This window comes from Haliotis rubra, unplaced genomic scaffold (assembly GCF_003918875.1).
Source record: "Haliotis rubra isolate DU_JTF1 unplaced genomic scaffold, ASM391887v1 Scf903, whole genome shotgun sequence".
In the NCBI taxonomy this organism is placed as follows: domain Eukaryota; kingdom Metazoa; phylum Mollusca; class Gastropoda; order Lepetellida; family Haliotidae; genus Haliotis; species Haliotis rubra.
In genome coordinates this window covers 1-20,583 of record NW_025767639.1, presented here as the reverse complement: position 1 = coordinate 20,583, position 20,583 = coordinate 1, and the positions used below count along the sequence as shown (strand labels likewise).

The 20,583-nt window shown below is 39.1% G+C and overlaps 1 protein-coding gene across 2 annotated transcripts; it reads left to right on the top strand.

Moving 5' to 3' along the window:
• The first annotated feature begins 8,424 nt into the window (after positions 1 to 8,424).
• On the top strand, positions 8,425 to 15,452 carry LOC124264025 (multiple epidermal growth factor-like domains protein 11). Of its 2 annotated transcripts, XM_046698745.1 has the most exons (3): positions 8,425 to 8,647; positions 14,694 to 14,837; positions 15,314 to 15,452. In XM_046698745.1, exons 1-3 carry the CDS (start codon positions 8,545 to 8,547, stop codon positions 15,427 to 15,429), a joined length of 363 nt encoding a protein of 120 aa, XP_046554701.1. In that variant the 5' UTR covers positions 8,425 to 8,544; the 3' UTR covers positions 15,430 to 15,452. The 2 variants fall into 2 exon arrangements, 1 of the variants encoding a protein (XP_046554701.1); XR_006895024.1 differs by lacking the exons at positions 8,425 to 8,647; positions 14,694 to 14,837 and adding an exon at positions 12,421 to 12,567.
• Positions 15,453 to 20,583: the final 5,131 nt, after the last annotated feature.

The window sequence follows — 20,583 nt, the reverse complement described above, 5'->3', positions numbered from 1 at the left end:
CATTATGAGCAAAATAATACGCAGTTGGGTTACGATGACATTGTCAATCTAACCCAAATCTTCACGGGTAACATGGGGAGTAGGCAAATGTGTAGCTTAGCCCAGTGAAGAACAGAGCTCATAAAATACCTACAGGTATTTAAGAGAAGTTATGGACGTCAACTTCAACATTTGAAACAACAGTGATAAGAACAGTGATAGATGACAATGGAAGCCAGTACTTAATTAGCGCTAAATTGGTAGGGTGGATGGACAAATGGAAGCCAGGGATTGTTAATCCCGGCATGAATAATGAGATAACAATGGTGGCATTTAACAAGGGAAATGACAATAAAGAAATGCAAGCCAGGAATTAATCCAAGCCTAATTAGTGGTGTAACAATAAATTAAATGATTGTTATCTTTTTTACAGACTTTTTAAGAGCACTCATTTATTTCAACGAAAACACACTCGGTTTCTGGAGTTATTGTTGGATTATTGTGTGGACAAGTCAAAGGATTAATTACAAAAATGCCACAGAATTCGAAAGCATGTTCATTTTGTTTCTATACGACTAAACCAAATGACAATAAAGCCTCCTGTTGGATTAAATCATACGCAGGTTAGACGTCATGTGCAGACAGGGCAGAATTATGTGAAATATCGCTTTCTCGCTCTATCTCTTTCTTGCTTTCTTGCTCTATCGATCTATAGCTTTCTTATGGTGGCTGATTAGGGCCATCGCTTTCTCGTCTTAAAATTCGGAGGCGAGACAGCGAGAACACGAGACGAAAAAGCGATAGCACGAGACGAGAAAGCGATAGCACGAGACGAGAAAGCGATAGAGCGAGAAAGCGAGAGAGCGAGAAAGCGAGAAAGCGATATTACCCACAATTCAGTGCTGTCTGCGCACGATCGACTACAAACGGGAGCTCAGTCGCCATCGTAATTTCTGGATAGTATTAAATGGTTTCCAGTAATGTTCTTGCTCACGAATGGCGGTGTATGACTTGACGTTTAGAGAATATCTAATAGAGATGTAGACTTTCCTTTGACATGCAATTTGCACGTCTGCAATAGTCATATCGTGAAATAACGGAAACGTTCATTTTGTGATGTGACTTAAGGAATTACATATTTTATGACATGACTGGATTCGAATTGTCTTAACCAACTTAACCACACCAACCAATTGAATTGTTTCTTTGATGGGCATTTTAGATGTTGAGTTGATGAAGAATAATAACAATTATTATGGATATACAACTTCTGTTACTCTTTGGAGGCGACGTTTCGACATAGGTTCTAATGTCGTTGTCAACCAGGTGATACATGAGTAACAACTTGAGAGAATATATACATGAGTTGTTATTACAGTAGATAGGGAATGAGTTGTTTATACAATAAATGAGGTTGATGTACAACGCTTGTAGAAGAGATTGAGTAAGTTGATTGGAAGCCAGAAGGGTTATATACCAGGACTGAATTAGAATTTATAGGAAGCCAGTTGGATGTATATACAAAAGATGGGTTTGATTTACATAGTTGAATTGAAACAGATAATGTACACAAGAAATATTATTGATTACTTTATCAAGTGATGGTAGGCAATGGGAATGTACTATCCTTCATCTCTGTTGAGGGCAGATCGTATCTTCTTGATGTGTACTGCATCCAAAAGTTTACGAATTTTGTAGTCTGACTGGTTCTTTTCTATGGTTTTCTTTGAATTATGATGTTGTGTGACAAATGTGTCGGAAGTGCCAGATGAAAGGGAGGGATCTATGACAAATAAGGCATTGTGACGAATATATTTTCATGGTGATTTCCACCATGAGTGGCCAGCACTAAGACAATCAACCACATCCAAACCATCATCCTAAAATAAAATCACTGAGTGAGTGTGTGAATTGAAATATATGTCGCCTAAGAGCAATATTCATGTTTTAGGTTCATTGTTGATGGTTTTGTGACGCCATATTGTACGCCATCAGTAATGGAATGGTGAGTTACACTTACATTTCAAACAAATTGGAGCTTGCGTTTCTTTTGCAGCTCAGTTTATTACATATACATCACATTCAGAGAGTTTTGAAATATGTGACACCACAAATGATCCGTATGTAGACAATTCAAAAATAGTTATCAGTTCTCGCTGTTTGGTTATAGGTGGAGGAATTAGAAATGAGGCATGGGAACTTAACCATTTATGTTTATGTAACTTTATTGTATTTCAGGGTGATCAAAATACAGCTGTAGTTTCTTTGAATTAATAAAGAGGATGAAATTTATTAACTGAAGATCTTCACCTACATGAACCCAATTCGCTCCTACCCAAAGAGAGAGGAGACGCACGTGACAGTAAAGCACCTTGGACCTCAATGTAGTAACTGAACCATTCCATAGTCAATGGTGTAATCTAAGCAAATAAAAGGATGCAGTCAAACGTTCGTCTAATCAAAGCTGAAAATAGTATGCAGTTAAACGCTGGTCTAGCCATATATAGTGAACTTCTTTGGATGGCATTTAGAAGTTGGTGTGCTGAACAACGGGGAAAGTTATATGGATATACAACTCCTTTATTATAATGTAAGCGACATTTTGGTCCGCCAATTTCAAACCTGTTCTGCCATCAAAATATCTTTCAAAACCCATCTTTTCCGCCATGTTTTCTTCTGACAAAAGACATGTTATACCAACAACTGTTTTTCTACAATATATTGTTACACACTGCCGCCATTTTGACTGTATGTAATAATTGATGTGTGTGATATGTACTCTTATACCACTATTGGTGGTCTATTGAGAATAAAAGTAAAGTAAAGTAAAGGCTACAGCTGGACGTGGTCGCATAGGTTTTTAAAAAGTGATTGGTGACGCCTGTATCCAATTAACCTTTCGTAACATTTTCGTTTCCAGAGGAGGACTTGAAACTCGTTCAATATATGGAACTATCTACCTGTATCATCTTGTTTATAGCTTGGTCAACTCATGTCAAGACGATTCAAATCGAATAAGAGCAATAGGTGACATTCACTGGGATGCAGACAAATGAGAAAAGAGCGTAAAATCTGCCTGATTTTACGATATGTAAATGAACAGATTCAAGAATCTGCATATTTACAGGTGCAGTTGCATGGGCATTTCCGAATAGTACTGAGTCTAATGTATATCCTTTTTGGTAAAAGTACATGTTATTTCGAGTTACAGTATATATTGGACAAGTAAAGAAAAATTGAAAACTATCCTCATTTTGCTAGTCCACATGAGCATATCGGACTTTCTAAAATGTATGTTTCATATTGTGAGCATTGAGGTCACTGCAGCCAAATAAACCCTCCTACACATCTACAAAACATTTATCATGTACACACTGCAGTGAGTCGCTCCCGTCCTTCTCTATCCCCAACTAAACTCCTTACAATATATAAAAAAAGCCATAGGTGCAAAGACTAGTACCTACTAGATAGTAGTTACTAGAAGAAACCAAATTACTCAATAACTAGTATACTGGGTCTGAAAACAAAATATCAAAACACCAAACAAAAAAAGGCACCCTTAAATTCAGAAGAAACCCTTTAAAACATCCCTATCCAGCCACACATTACAGTGTAAACTCGATTATCCAGACTAACTCACAATGTCAAGGCCACACACCGCACGTTTTACAACCAAAACATAAACACTGGACCCTGCCTCCCCAGCCCTACTTTTTCACATTTAACCCCCTTTCATCTATTTAGTAGAATCCTTATTAGCTTTGAAATACACAATGCCATTTCAGAAAGTGGTCATATGTTCCTTATTAGCTTATCATCAACATTTGAACTGTTCTGCACAATAAGTCACAATATACTTTACACTACTTACTTAGTTGAACTTATACGCAATCAAGTTCCCAACCCTCTTACGTCCAACTTCTCAATTCCCCATCTAAACTAAATTATTCTCAATATACAGGTGTTTTATGATATAATGCTTTACTCCCCAAGGAATAATTGTATTACGTTTTTGTTAAACACACCTATCACGTCGGTCGATGACTTGTGGCACTGTCTCAAGTAGATAGTTGGGATATGGGGACAGACAGACATATAAGTATGTAGACAAGCCATTCTTGAAGAAGTATGGGAGATTATGGCACATGCATTTAGAACAATACCTTTTTCACATAATAGTAGAAATATATATGTGTGAAATATGCACACATAAAACGACCAGATGAAAGGCACAGAGTGTATAAAATTCCATCACTGATACAATAAAGCCCGACGGGGAGTTGGTTTGGTTGGTTTGTTGTTTAACCCCGGACTGGAACACGATGTTACGGAGTATATTCTTATCCTTCATCGGGTGAATGAAGAGACTAGAAACTAGGAAGAGAAAGCTAAAGACGTACATTTGAAACAACAGTGATAAGATAACAAGGGAAGCCAGTACTTAATTAGCGCTAAATTGGTAGGGTGGATGGACAAATGGAAGCCAGGGATTGTTAATCCCGGCATGAATAATGAGATAACAATGGTGGCATTTAACAAGGGAAATGACAATAATGAACTGTAAGCCAGGAATTAATCCAAGCCTTATTAATGATGTAACAATAAATCAAATGATTGTTATCCTTTTTACAGACTATTTAAGAGCACTCATTTATTTCAACGAAAACACACTCGGTTTCTGGAGTTATTGTTGGATTTTTGTTTGGACAAGTTGAAGGATTAATTAGAAAAATGCCACAGAATTTGAAAGCATGTTCATTTTGTTTCTATACGACTAAACCAAATGAAAATAAAGCCTCCTGTTGGATTAAATCATACGCAGGTTAGACGTCATGTGCAGACAGGACAGGAAATATCGCTTTCTCGCTTTCTCGCTTTCTCGCTTTCTCGCTTTCTCGCTCTATCGCTTTCTCGCTTTCTCGCTCTATCACTTTCTCGCTCTATTGCTTTCTCGCTTTCTCGCTTTATCGCTTTATCGCTTTCTCGCTCTATCGCTTTCTCGCCTTGGTATATCGCTTTTTCGCTCTATTGCTTTCTCGCCTTGGTATATCGCTTTCTCGCTCTATCGCTTTCTCGTCTTTTGCTATCGCTTTCTCGTCTCGTGTTATCGCTTTCTCGTCTCCTGATATCGCTTTCTCGCTTTCCCGCCTCCGAATTTTAAGGCGAGAAAGCGATGGCCCTAATCAGCCACCATATTTTCTCATTTTATCGCTCTATCGCTTCCTCGCCTTGGTATATCGCATTTTCGCTCTTTCGCTTTCTCACGTGATGGTATCGCTTTCTCGTCTCGTGCTATCGCTTTCTCGTCTCGTGTTATCGCTTTCTCATCTCGCGTTATCGCTTTCTTGTCTCGTGCTATGGCTTTCTCGTCTCGTGTTATCACTTTCTCGTCTCGTGATATCGCCTCCGAATTTTAAGGCGAGAAAGCGATGGCCCCATTCAGCCACCATATATAACTGATCAAATTCCATCTTTAACATTGGGCATAGATTCTATATTTCACATCTCTGGGAATATTTTTGTCTGATATTTGTTTTGATCATTCATATATTTTTCAGCGAATTCCTATAAATTCCACTTGGGGTATGACAGCAAGGTTACACGAATGTTCAGTTTGAGAAATATTTTAAAGTCATTTTTGAGTGTCTGCTTTGGGATTTATTGGATTACATAATTAATCAAACAAATCCCTATGGTGATTATCAAACCCTTTTTAGAAATATATTTGGAAATATAAGGTGAACATCTGGTTATCATTACGTGAGAATAAGTCTGTAACAAATAAGTTTTTCTTCTTCTCTTATTTGTATCAAAAAGGTTTAATTCTTTAAAAACACTTCGGCGATGTTAAGTACCATTGGAATCAAACAAGAATTGAGTTATCGTTCCTGTTTAAAGTAGTTCTGATGTTCATGCGCCAATATGAAATCCTCCCAGAGGGGCACGAGTCGCTATTCGGCTTGTCCCTGAAAAACACGAGTTGGTCACGATTGAGTCACATATAGATAAGGCCATATTGCTCAGTTGCCATTTGTGAAACTGTTACGAGTTGATTACCGAGTTGAAACTAAAAAGTTAACCAGGAATGAGAACTAAGAAACCAACAGACAACAGAAACTTGTGCTGTAGTTAACCAGTGTCTTCCAAAATTAATTAAGTTAACAAATCATGTATAAGTCATTGCTAAGATATCACCTTGGTAATACAAACTAGTGTGGCTGTACAAATTCATAGAGGCAGTACATTACAAGAGCAGCGGTTATAGCAATAAAGACAGTGATGGTATTATTTGGCTCTCAGCTACAGTAATCTCCCTTGCAGCTAGGGATAGGATATGATCATCACATAACAGGACCCGTAAGTAGGTCACGGCTTTTCGCGAGACCTTAGTACTTCCGGTGACAAACAACGTTCCATACCTATTCGAATGGTCTCATGGTTGTCAGTTGACAGTGAGTAACCGATAATCCGAGCAGGAATAACAGAATTCCGATCTAACCATCCCCAAATTAGTCAAATATTACGACTGCCAACATCTGTGACAGCTAAGCATGCATATGGTTGTACACTTGGTCCGGTCTCACATATCCAAAGGTGGCGCGCGCAAGGGAGTGGGAACCAGCTTAGCGCTTGGAAGTAGCGCCTCGCGAGACTTACAGGCCATATGCTGACTTGAGATGTAATGGGAGATGGGATCCAGTGCCACAGAACACTGCCCCTTAATGAATGTACAAGTATAGTACAACCAGAAATTATGAGAATTTAAAGATTGTAATTTTAAAAACATTTCACTCATTACTCACGTATTAAAGTGAATATTAACAGAACATAACTCCAGATTCAAAGACGGGTGAACAGTTAGTATTTTGTCAAGTCACCATGGGCAGCAATGCAGGCTTCAATGCGGCGGGGCATACGACTGATCAAAGAATTTAGAAAGTCGTGATCCATGCTGTCCCAATATCGGACCACCTCTTCTTTCATTTCAGCAATATTTGTCACATTTTTCTTATTGACACTTTCCTTCATAAGTCCCAAAACATTTGCTATTGGATTTAGGTCAGGGCAATAGCTAGGCCAATCCAATAATGTCATATTTTGGGTCCAAAACCAGGCCTGTGAATTCTTTGAACGATGCTTTGGGTCGTTGTCCTGCTGGAAAATCCAAAAAATTCCATAGAACACATGAGCAGATGGAAGTAAATGTCCCTCGAGAATATTTGTGAACCGCGCACAGTTCATATTCCCTTCAAATACACAAAGGGAGTTGTCCCTAACACAATTATGCCACCCCACACGTTAAATTTCTAACTGTGCTTTGGGTGCTGATACAAAGGTTTTTCAGTTTGTTTAGACCAGAATTTCAGTGTATTAGGAAACAGCCACACGGAACTTTCATCAGTGAAGATCACATTGTCCCAGTTAAAATGTCTATGCTGTAAGCACCAGTTCAACCTTCGCTCCTTTTGTTCAGGTTTCATGATTGGAGATGGAATTCCTCAACTTTTCTGCCAACCCACTGCATGCAGCTCAGTTCTAATTGTCTCCTTACAGACAGCCACTTTTCCTCTATCTATCATATCGAGCCTTAGGTTTTCTAAACTCTTACGTTTGTTTTTAGAAACAAGAATACCAAGCTGCCTCCTGTCACCGACAGTCAATTTTCTAAGCCGACCTGCGCCTCCCTGGTGCTCAATGCCATATCCATTTGCAATATTTTTCAAAACACGATAAACAGTGGACAAAGGGATGCCTGTTCTACTTGAAATCACTTTAGCTGACCTGATGCCCCTGTTATAATACTACAAAGTCAACTTCCTCTTCTCTAAATCATGCATACTGAGGATCACTGAAAATGTCTTCTGCTAGCAAGTAAACAAAGGGGGATAACTCTTCACAAACTAATGAAAAGGATTAACAGAGTTGTCTCTCTTGAATGAAACCAAGCACTTGATAGCTGGTCAAGGTTGTTTATACTAGAAATCCAATAAAACATATTCCTAAAATTCTCAATAATTTCTGGTCATGTATAATGTATAACAGCTGAAATCTAGTATCCCCAAGCCAATCCTAGTAGCTCTTTACGTTTACGGTTCATTTACGCATGCATGGTATCGTTTAACATTTGATACAAGTAATGGCACATTATCTGAGCTTTAATGACACTCCGATGGATGATAAAGTATTAATGTAGCTGTTTCCAGCTACTAATGTTACTGACACTTTGCTGCAACCGAACATTGGATTAATGTGCCCAGTAAGTACATGGAAGGTTGAATTGTTAAATGCTACTCACAACGAGACGCTCAGTCAGTCCAACCACTTGTGGACATGTATCAAAATGTCATAAGCAACTTCAGTTCGGTTATATCTATGAAATGAATTAAATATATTAATGATGAACACATAATATGACACATTGCAAACGTATTCTTTCAGATAAGAAACGACGTAATGGCCTCCAACTCTACACCTCTGGGACAAATTCATCTGACCCTAAAGAAGAATATCTATGTGACACAGTTAGAGGACGTGCTGACGGTACAGACATCCTGGATGTCCTGAATGTCACCTGTCCCTGGGACCTGGCGCTACCTGACCGTCTACACAGAGACTGATAATGATGGACATGGTGCTGTGTTGGACTTCGTTGAAGTACAGGTGTGGAGTAAGTATAAGAACAATGACAGACCAACTGGAACAGATAACCAAGAAATAATCAAGTCGATATTCCACAAAGCATAGATTGATGTCATGAGCAAAATACACTTAGTCAAGTTATGATGACAAACAGGTATTCGGTAAAATAATATGTGCAAATACTGAATTTGTCTTTGGTGACATTTCCAACATACGCAGTATAACGATCACAGCGTTAGTTTTCACAACGAATATGCTTCATATGTCTAATCGTAGACGAGGTGGGTATGTCTGATCGTAGACGAGGTGGGTATGTCTGATCGTAGACTAGGTGGGTGTGTCTGATCGTAGACCAGGTGGGTATGTCTGATCGTAGACGAGGTGGGTATGTCTGATCGTAGAGCAGGTTGGTATGCCTGATCGTAGACCAGGTAGGTGTGTCTGATCGTAGACCAGGTGGGTGTCTCTGATCGTAGACGAGGTGGGTATATCTGATTGTAGACAAGGTGGGTATGTCTGATCGTAGACCAGGTGGGTGTGTCTGAGCGTAGACCAGGTGGGTATGTCTGATCGTAGACCAGGTGGGTATGTCTGATCGGAGACCAGATGGGTGGGTCTGATCGTAGACCAGGTGGGTTAGTCTGATCGTAGACCACGTGTGTATGTCTGATCGTAGACCACGTGGGTATGTCTGATCGTAGACCAGGTGGGTATGTCTGATCGTAGACCAGGTGGGTATGTCTGATCGTAGACCAGGTGGGTGTGTCTGATCGTAGACCAGGTGTTTGTGTCTGATCGTAAACGAGGTGGGTATGTCTGATCGTAGACTAGGTGGGTGTGTCTGATCGTAGAGGAGGTGGGTATGTCTGATCATAGACGAGGTGGGTATGTCTAATCGTAGACGAAGTGGGTATATCTGATCGTAGACCAGGTGTGTATGTCTGATCGTAGACTAGGTGGGTGTGTCTGATCGTAGACGAGGTGTGTGTGTCTGATCGTAGACGACGTGGGTATGTCTGATCGTAGACAAGGTGGGTATGTCTGATCGTTGACCAGGTGGGTATTTCTGATCGTAGACCAGGTGGGTGTGTCTGATCGTAGACCAGGTCGGTATGTCTGATCGTAGACCAGGTGGGTATGTCTGATCGTAGACCAGGTGGGTGTGTCTGATCGGAGACCAGATGGGTGGATCTGATCGTAGACCACGTGGGTGTGTCTGATCGAAGACCAGGTGGGTATGTCTGATCGTAGACCACGTGTATGTGTGATCGTAGACCAGGTAGGTATGTCTGATCGTAGACCAGGTAGGTATGTCTGATCGTTGACCACGTGTGTATGTCTGATCGTAGACCAGGTAGGTATGTCTGATCGAAGACCAGGTGGGTATGTCTGATCGTTGACCAGGTGGGTATATCTGGTCGTAGACCAGGTGGGTTAGTCTGATTGTAGACCACGTGTGTATGTGTGATGCTAGACCAGGTGGATATGTCTGATCGTAGAGCAGGTGGGTATGTCTGATCGTAGACCAGGTGGGTGTGTCTTATCGTAGACCAGGTAGGTATTTCTAATCATAGACAGGCTGGGTATGTATGGGTATTTGCGACTTGAAATGGAGACAAGAGAAGATCATGCCACGTAAATCTGAAAGCAGATTCCTCAGACCTACTTACTATAACCTATTGATCTGGGTGACATCTGTTGTATAGCCATATTTAGTATCAATGTATATAATGTTCATATTTATTATGTCTTATTTTTTATTCAATTTAAAGCAAGTCTAAAGTCCCCTACGTCCCAAACTATTCTTACTGTATTTGGGGTAGCCTAGTGGTTAAAGCGTCCGCTCGTTAAGCCGAAGACCCGGGTTCGATTCCTCACATGTGTAGAATGTGTGAAGCCCATTTCCGGTGTTCCCCGCCGTGATATTATTGCTGGAATATTGCTAGAAGTGGCGTAATACCATATTCACTCACTCACTTACTGCATTTGCTATGTCCTTGTTCTATTGGCCATTTTGGAGAGCATTAAAATATATTGTATGCAGAATGTAGGGCCGCAGATTCTATGACATGACAAGTAGCATGGCCTTGTTTACACGGCTGGTTGCACACCATAGGGGAACATGAATCGCCAACTGGGCCATGACACAAATAGTTGGACATGCTACATACGTACTCAGATCCCTACAGTCACCCGACAGCATAAATGTAATTTGCCAGATGTTACTCAGTTGCAGAAGTTTTGATACATCTGTTGAAGTCATGGCTTAACTATTTCTGTAGTTTACACGTCGTAGAAAGACGACATTAGTATATTGATTGATCATAGTATAAAGAACCTTGATTTGTGTTACAGGCTGTGATACCTTGTAGGCTTGAATAGAAAACATGCTAGATTGAGATCTCGCGTGTTGTAATTGGAAGCGCAAATGTTAGGTAACACGTTTACATGAATGAAATACTAAAATGTATATTTCAAAACTAATATTTACTTAAATACTAGACATGTATTTGTTCACGGTTATCTGCTGTTTCTCGTCAGCTTGTGTCAGAATTGTGCAGCAAAAGCTGCAAAGACTTTTGAACTATCAGGAAAAGCGTATAAATTGATTGTCATATTGTTTGTAGTAAGGTCAAGTGTACAATATCTTGTGCATTACACACACACACACACACACACACACACACGCACGCACGCGCGCTCGCGCCCTTAATTCTTTCTGTATTATCGAGTGAAAGAGGTCCACCTCTGTCAGGAAAACGTTCTTAAAATTCATCCAACGGTAGATACTACAGTAAATAAAAACATACATGCTGACATGATCGTTCAAGTGGTCTGCACTTTCCGCACACCAACCACTGCCTCTCACCCTCTAACCAATGATCACTCTTTATATGGTATCTACATTCCATACCCCTTTTTTGCAGCACATCACTGAAGCAATGGTATAACCCTGTTGAGGGAACAAATAGTATTCTTTCGATATTATACTTCTAATTGGTTTGCAGGAACCTGTAGTGTTTAGGTACCGCTAGTGATAATTGAGAGTAGTTTTTTCGAATTTATGAATGGCATGACATAATCAAGAGAGTATCAGTCTTGTCACTTCCTGTATGCGGAATGCAAGTAGCTCGAGTGTGTCAAATAATAAGCTTTGCTTTGCATGAAATACCAAAATCTTGTATTTTATTATTGCAGTCATTCTCTGAATTATGCCTTTTGGCAATGAGAACCTCATGACACTGTGACTGACTTTTAATTAAACTAACCCGCCCACCTGTTACTGAAACCAAGCAGTCCTGGTACCACACTGAATCAGCATAAGATGGATCAATTTAGGACGGTAATATTGTCTAGTATCCGCCTCCGGACAAATGGAACCAGTTCTAACAACATAGCAGTAACCATTTTTGCAAATGGCCCATCCGATCGCTGGTGAAATTGCTGGTACAGATTTAATGACCAGTTCATATTTGATACGAGTTCACTGATGTACTCAGGGGCTAGACCATGCAGCGATTTGAAGACAGACACCAGGGTTTTTTTTAATGAAACTTTTGAAACTAAGTTGACGCCGAAAGCAAAATGCCCTGACCCAAATGTAGTGCATATTGGTCTTGCTACATACTGGAACCAAACATTTATGGTAACAATTGATCGCTACTGAAATTGCTGTTCCATGTTAATCATCATGAACAGTGTGGCTTGTGCCAGTTGGAGCAGTTTAAGCAGTTCATATTTGAATGTACGAATGATATAAGAGATGAGTGACGTCACTCAACTGTGCATGTGTTTCAGCATGTGCACCCGGTGATAGGTATGGAGACAACTGTAGCAAGTACTGTAACTCCCGTCACTGTGTCGACAGCCTGGCCTCCTGTCCTCCTGACACAGGGGCGTGTCCAAGTGTAGGGTGCCAATCGGGGTGGGCAGGAACTGACTGTACAGGTATGCGCAGGATTGCACATCGATGTACAATTTCGACCTGTACAATTCTGTAAGTCATGACTGTAAGACGATAACTGTAACAATATTATAATTCTATTGTCGTTAATAGTTCCCAAGCTTTACGTCATTATCTGCGGGATTACCACTTCGTACATGCAGCACCACACAACACACTAGTTTACTGGGTATATAGAACCAGCCCACCTGTTAGTCTTGTTCTGACTGATGTAAAATTATCACACACTAAACATTTGCAATGTTGAGGCCCTGTAATTAATGATGATGTTGCGTGATGAAGAGAATGCCACATTGGTGTGTTTTGATAGATTATTTGTTTTAACATTTTGGTCTTTATGTCATAACCTATTTACTACGTAATATTGTCATTTGTTTGTTGTACCTTTCTTTGTACTTTGGTTGAATGTATGTTCACAACTGTTTGAAAATGCAACAGCAAATGTTGTTTTTTTTAAAGAGTGTGTTTTGAGATGGAACAGATCCTGTATTAGAAATATACACCTGCCCTTACATTTAGCGTAATGATATGTCAGATCATAGGCTATGGATGACATACTTGCATCTTGTATTTGAGTGTAGACTCGCTCTCAATTACGTGAATGAAAGTTACATTGCCACTGGCTTGACTTAAACTGTAATATAAAATCCGAAACAATTGATGGCGAAAATCACAAGAATCAGCATCACATCCATTATATGTAAAAACATACTGGCCTTTTATTTAACTGGAAATAAACATACTTAGTAGATTACGCATAGACTGGACTTAATGTACAGATTCATTCACGGTATTTATATTTTGTAGTGTGCGCCGACGGATACTATGGAATCAGCTGCACCCAACTGTGCAGTGACCGTCACTGCAAGTACTCTTCCAGATGTGATGGAATACAGTGGAAATGTAATGGTGAATGTCAGGCTGGATACCAGGACCGGTCTGTACACAAGGAAATGTTGTAGACAATGCAGTTTACTTCATATACTACTTATAAAATGTGTTTTTTTAACGGAATCAGGGACTTGTGGTCGGTGTATGCTGTCACCAGTGTCTGTATTATAACGGAATCGGGGACTTGTGGTCGGTGTATGCTGTCACCAGTGTTTGTATTATAACGGAATCGGGGACTTGTGGTCGGTGTATGCTGTCACCAGTGTCTGTATAATAACGGAATCAGGGACTTGTGGTCGGTGTATGCTGTCAACAGTGTCTGTATTATAACGGAATCGGGGACTTGTGGTCGGTGTATGCTGTCACCAGTGTCTGTATTATAACGGAATCGAGGACTTGTGATCGGTCTATGCTGTCACCAGTGTCTGTATTATAATGGAATCAGGGACTTGTGATCGGTGTATGCTGTCACCAGTGTCTGTATAATAACGGAATCAGGGCCTTGTTGTCGGTGTATGCTGTCATCAGTGTCTGTAGCTTCACCAGGCAATGGCGCCAAACATGCATAGTTTTGTTTTCCAAAGTCACTTTTATGAATTTCAAAATTGAAATAGTGAGATCGACACTTGAAAACACATGTCAATGCAAATGAATTGTTCACGTCAACAAATACAGTAACATATTGTTCAGGAACATAATAGGATTACATTTTGATCATTGATAATTCCAGCATGGTAATATCCACCTTAACATCTAGGGATCTTTGCCAAGGACATGAATGTACTAACCCTGATGAAATACCTTTGTACATGAGTCGTAAGAAATTGTCTGTATAGGTCACGTGACATCCATGATGTCGGTACGGATACCAAAGTCTGGATATAGATCATGGATGCATCTAATGCTCTGTTTACAACAGCTTGCAGTTATTCTGCTTCCATTGGTCCGACTAGCTTTTCCCGTGGTCCTTTAATTGGCAGAATAACTTCCCAGTTAAACAGAACATCGTTGCCCCTATTCATGATTTTCCACATGCAGAACATTAATTGGAATCTCGGTTTTAATGTTCTCAAAAGGTCTTTTTTATCTGAAGCAGTATGCATTTTGTCGTTGCCGAATTTTAATAATTTGATTAATTGATTTGTGAGTACAACGATAGGTTTGTTTCCATTTTAGGAGTATATATATATTTAATGACTTTGATTATCATATTTGCAAGCATGCAACTCAGGGTATTATGGAGCCAACTGTGGCCAGTCCTGTGCTACACGTCACTGCAAGATGAACTCCGTCTGTGATGTGACACAAGGGCGGTGTGTCGTAGGATGTGCGGCTGGATATCAAGGAACAGACTGTACACAAGGTAATATCTTCTCATATCTCGTTATCGCTAAACTCGCGGTAAAAGATGTTTCAGAAAATATATTTGTAAACCTTTTTCTGTAATATTTGTTCCCTCATCATAACATCTGAATAGCTAAATAAATCAAGCCGTCTCATGATCTACTTACAATCGAAAGTCCATTCTTTCCATGATTCCAATATACTTCATCCTTTTAGTGCGTGCATTTATTCAAATGTTGCAGATGATTGCAAAGGAAGTCAAATATCCTTCACTACAATGCCTGATATGGGTTATGTTAAATACTTCCTTTGAAATTTATGCAAACGAAAGTACCGCTGTAAAACACAGCAGATTGTGTTGCAATTACGTCTGGATATAGCTAGCATACAATATGTTAATCATGATTCGGTTTGGAGCAGCTTAAGCAGTTACTATACACATGTACCAGTGATATAAGAACTAACTGACCTCACTAAGCTCACAATTCATTTCAGCATGGGTTTTACTTACGGAGACAACTGTAGAAAGTACTGCAACTCCCGTCACTGTGTCGACAACCTGGCTTCCTGTCCTCCTGACACAGGGGCGTGTTCAAGTGCAGGCTGCCTAACTGGATGGGCAGGAACTGACTGTCCTAGTTGTAAATGGATATCTGTGATACACTATAAGTTTTACTGTTCTTCGTCAACAGGTTTTAATTCCTAATTTTATTGATGCATGATATAATCATTAATTGTTCTAGTCTCGATATGGCTGAAATATTGCTGATGTGACGTTAAATATTAACTCACTCACTCACTCAGCTATTATCTGTTTACGCCAATGTGGTAAACTAGACCTATAAATTGTCAGCTACCGTAATAACTGATGTATAACTCTTGTATTTATCTGTGTGTCTGTCTGTCTTACTACAACCTTTATACATTACAACTTATTCATTGTACATAAAAGTTGTATTCTTTGTCATTTTGTCATCATAATGTGCTATCATGATATACAAGGGTACTATTTGTAATTGTAAATATGGCCGTGTTACTCTCTGTTATATAAAAATATTCCCATTATGGGATAAATGGATACGAATCAAACACCACTGTACCCATATATCATATGCCAGTGTTTATTTTGTGAGATGTTTATAATCTTAGTATGCTTAGAATAAATATTTATTTACAATATTATCTTCGAGGCTCTCACACCAATCGTCAGCTTAATGCACATTGCAACAGCTAGCTTATATATGTGCAAGATCTGGTTGTCATGGCCATACTGAATATTTACTACTCTGATGAGGACATGTTTTATCTATATCTGTATGTATATGATTTTTTATCTTTGTTATTTTGCGTTCTATAATCAACTACCACATGCTATATAAGTATGCCTGGCTAATATAGCGATGTTTAAAATCAAACGGGCATTATGAGTTTCTATAACCGGTTTCAGTAACCAATGAAATCCATGTTTACCGTTGTGTGAGCCAAGGTTGCGTGTTGTCTTCCACGTTATTCTCTGTTGTTATTAATGACCTGATTGACAGTAAAGTAAACTGCGGTATGTTCAATAATCCCTTCATACAGGATAAACGTTACAGAAGTGCAGAATGATAGGTTACAGTTATGGTGGGCAGTGGCGCTTATGTATGTATGTATGTATGTATGTATGTATGTATGTATGTATGTATGTGTGTGTGTGTGTGTGTGTGTGTGTGTGTGTGTGTGTGTGTGTGTGTGTGTATGTATGTATGTATGTATGTATGTATGTATGTATGTATGTATGTATGCGAATGTAAGTAGACTTTGGCTGGCGTCGACACATTTAAATGGATGAGTATGTATGGTAGGTGGGATGAGAGACACCTGTATGTGTGTATTGCTACAGTAACGGATACTTGCACTGGAGGACATGTGGGATGGGATTCCTGTGTTCACTTGTAGTAATGGTGTGTTTTTTCCTTTTTAGTGTTTCTTTTTTACTGTACGTCATATGTTCCTTGACGACTTTAATTCCCCATGGGTCATAATGGCCGGGCACTGTAAATGCCCTTTAGAAATATCTAGTATTTATCTGCTGTACAATGCGCGACACATAACAATTTATCATCTTCTGAAAACAATAAAGTTTATGGTGACAACATAATTATTGACACTCTAAATCCAGATTAACCAAGACAGCTGCATGGTGGTTGTCGACAACAATACACACGTCTCAGTTCTGGATTCAAAATTCAGTCGGGGGCCATTTGTTCAAAGCGATCATAATACGACGAGTGTTCGTAACTCCCGTGTTCTATGATCACAAGACTCCAGACAACCGTAGCGCTAAGGTAGCTTTGTGCATGTAGGTCCTACAAATTAAACCATGCCTTTTACTCAAACTATATTTCGATACGTGGTTCATACGCAGGATGTGTAAGGTGATGAATCCCTCCCCAGGTTTGCTTAAAACTACAGTTTAACTACTTGCTCTGGTTACCTACGTCAACAATTCCAATACTTAATCCCAGAGGTAAAGATGAACTGTAATGGCTGTATCATATTTCGTAACCTTTTTCAATAGATTCATAAAGATAAACTGTAATTCATGCATCAGGTTACTGACCAATTCTGTTTTAATCACTATCTGCATAGAATACTTGTATTGATGGTAATGTCAATGTGATTTCGAATACCAGAAATAGATACTCCGTAATAATTTACTTACATTAATTCAGGTAAAATTGCCAACATTTTTAAAGGTATCTTATAGAAATAATGCTTCTAGTTCCTTTGATGGGGAGAATGGCAGAAGAAAATTGTTCATTTGACCCGTTTATCAGATATGTTATCACTAGTGTGATGTGAAATGGCATAGATGTTTATTTTGCAGCACTCATTATGTGGGACAATTAACAAACACAACTATTGTTAATTATTCGATAACGATGAAACAATGCAGAGAACATAATACTTCGTAATTGGTCGATAAGATGTTTTAGGTCAAATAATTCTTCTTTTTAGAGAAACAGATAATCTGTGAGGTGGTAATACCTCCAGAAAAAGCTGTGATTAAGGAAACTTAAGGTGTGTTTTGTGCAAAGACATGAAAAGGAACGTTTGGAGAAACAAATAAAGAGTTCCACTGCTTAAATATATAGACCTTTATCACTTGTCGCTTGGGAGATTGAATATTTCACAGAAATATCCGTGAAAAGAATCTCTTCATGAATCAGTATGGCTAATTATGAACAAACAAGTGCGTATGTGCGTTTGCACCAAATTTAGGGTCTTCAGCTGAACCAATTTAACTTGACTGCGGGGCCAGCAAAAGAATACACTTATGATCAATGGTGACTAAATAGCTGAAACTATATGAAACTCTGAATAAAGCCTCGATATCCCACCAACGAGACGTAACCATCCAACTCATTGCAGACCCGTGAAGATCCGGGTTAGAAATGATTTTCAGCAACCCATGCTTGCCTCCCTGTGAAGATCAGCGTTAGAATTGGTCTTCAGCAACACATGCTTGTCGTAAGAGGCGACAAACGGTATCGGATGGTGAAACTCCCTGACTAGATTGACACATGTCATCGTATCCCAATTGCGTAGATCGATGCTCATGCCGTTGATCATTGTATTGTCTGGTCCAAACTGGATTATTTACAGCCGCTGCCATATAGCTGGAATATTGCTGAGTGCGGCGTAAAACAACAACCAAATCATTGCGTGTTACAAGTTGATAATCTGAAGTCACCTCTACGATAGCAGGGTTACGGGAGCCTGTTGAGTCATTGATACAGTTCTCGTGAAATACAGCTGATTTTATGCCAGTGCCCAACTGTTACACCTGCACTATCATTTAATACAACAACGTAAACAGTACTGATTAATCAGACTTTATTTTGCTGAAGCGTATAGATTAAATCATATTACGAGGTGAAATAAATTAACAATATACAAGGTTACAGGTAAGTCAATATATAATACTTCGTATGTATGTATGTATGTATGTATGTATGTATGTATGTATGTATGTATGTATGTATGTATGTATGTATGTATGTATGTATGTATGTATGTATGTGTGTTTGTATGTATGTATGTATGTATGTATGTATGTATGTATGTATGTATGTATGTATGTATGTATGTATGTATGTATGTATGTATGTATGTATGTATGTATGTATGTATCTGTGTGTGTCTGTCTGTCTGTCTGTCTGTCAGCATGTATGTATATATGTGTGTGTATGTGTATATGTGTGTGTACGGATGGGCGTGTATGTATGTGTCGATAGATAGATGGTAGACAGTTAGATAGATGACAGACAGACAGACAGATGACAGATAGACAGTCAGTCAGACAGACAGACCGACAGACAGATAAATAGATAGATAGATAGATGGATAGATAGATAGATAGATAGATAGATAGATAGATAGATAGATAGATAGATAGATAGATAGATAGATAGATAGATAGATAGATAGATAGATAGATAGATAGATAGATAGATAGATAGATAGATAGATAGATAGATAGATAGATAGATAGATAGATGATAGATAGAGTAAAAGTAGAACAAGATTACATATATTATATTACAGGTGTCTACATGACCACCGAGTCTGGTTCGAATCTCAGTCAACAATGACTCACTTCCACGTGTCATATTAGCATTTAGACCATAGACCCCAACCGGCTAACAAGGTTTACACAGTTCAAACATGATGTACATACAATGGCTGCACATCTCTCCGAATGATCAAATGAATCCAATTCTATTCCAATGATTTACCCATTTGAAAGTTAAGTGCGCTGTACATAATATATTATTTAGACTGATGAAATACCATCCACAAGGCTAAGGACACATGGGATGACTCTTCCACAGCTGGTCAATAGTTCCACGTGTTCTATCTGAATGATAGAATACATAACATATACGCTGATACCTTGCTGCCGTAGCTGGTTGTGGCAATATTTTACTATACCACACACCCATCGCATGTTTCACTTCTGTTAGATGGAAATACATACACTGAACTTGTATTTGCTTCGCATTTGACAGAATAACTTTTCATACTCAAGGATCTTTTCTGACCGAAGTGGAAACACCGAGGAACACAGCATGAAGAGCACCTGAATTCTTTATGTGACCGAACTGATGATCAAATACGTTCGTTTCTTTAGATGACTGGATGGTGAACACATTGCAATTGTATAATAAACATCAATAAACTATTATCAAGTCAATATCAACATTGTAAGAGTGCAGTAAGGGTATATTGGAATGATAAGCAAATGATATCGTCATGGCTAATTCAGAAGCAATTATTAAGTGGGATTCATATTCATATATGTTTGAGGTGCTGTATATGTACAAGTAGACGACGTAAGCTTGCGTGTGCTGTGCATCAGTGTAATCGACAAGTTAAAGTGTCGTCACGTGTAAGGAACAACTCTTAATGTGACAAATGATGTGATGCATGATGTGACACATGGTGTGGTGCATGATGTGAAATTATTAAACAACATAGACGGAAGCCGCGGTGGCCGAGCAGGCTAGGTGGCTGACTTTGAGTGCTGGCGATTAGGTGCCTGACTCTCAGGGTGTGGGTTCGAATCCCGCATGGGAGTCAACTCCACAAAACAAAAAAGTACTAGAACCCGTACTGAGAAAGTGTAATCCCTATTATAAATATATGTTACATTTGCCCAATCTTGTAAAAATGGCATTGTGTGTTCATAGACGCGTTGCAGAACACTGGAATAGAAATGA

What these genes read in the sequence shown, in the direction of transcription:
- LOC124264025 (XM_046698745.1), top strand. Translation starts at nt 8,545, where the DNA reads ATGTCACCTGTCCCTGGGACCTGGCGCTACCTGACCGTCTACACAGAG. An exon ending in CGTTGAAGTACAGGTGTGGA is followed by an intron (nt 8,648 to 14,693) that starts GTAAGTATAAGA and finishes CATATTTGCAAG; the next exon opens with CATGCAACTCAGGGTATTAT. An exon ending in AGGAACAGACTGTACACAAG is followed by an intron (nt 14,838 to 15,313) that starts GTAATATCTTCT and finishes AATTCATTTCAG; the next exon opens with CATGGGTTTTACTTACGGAG.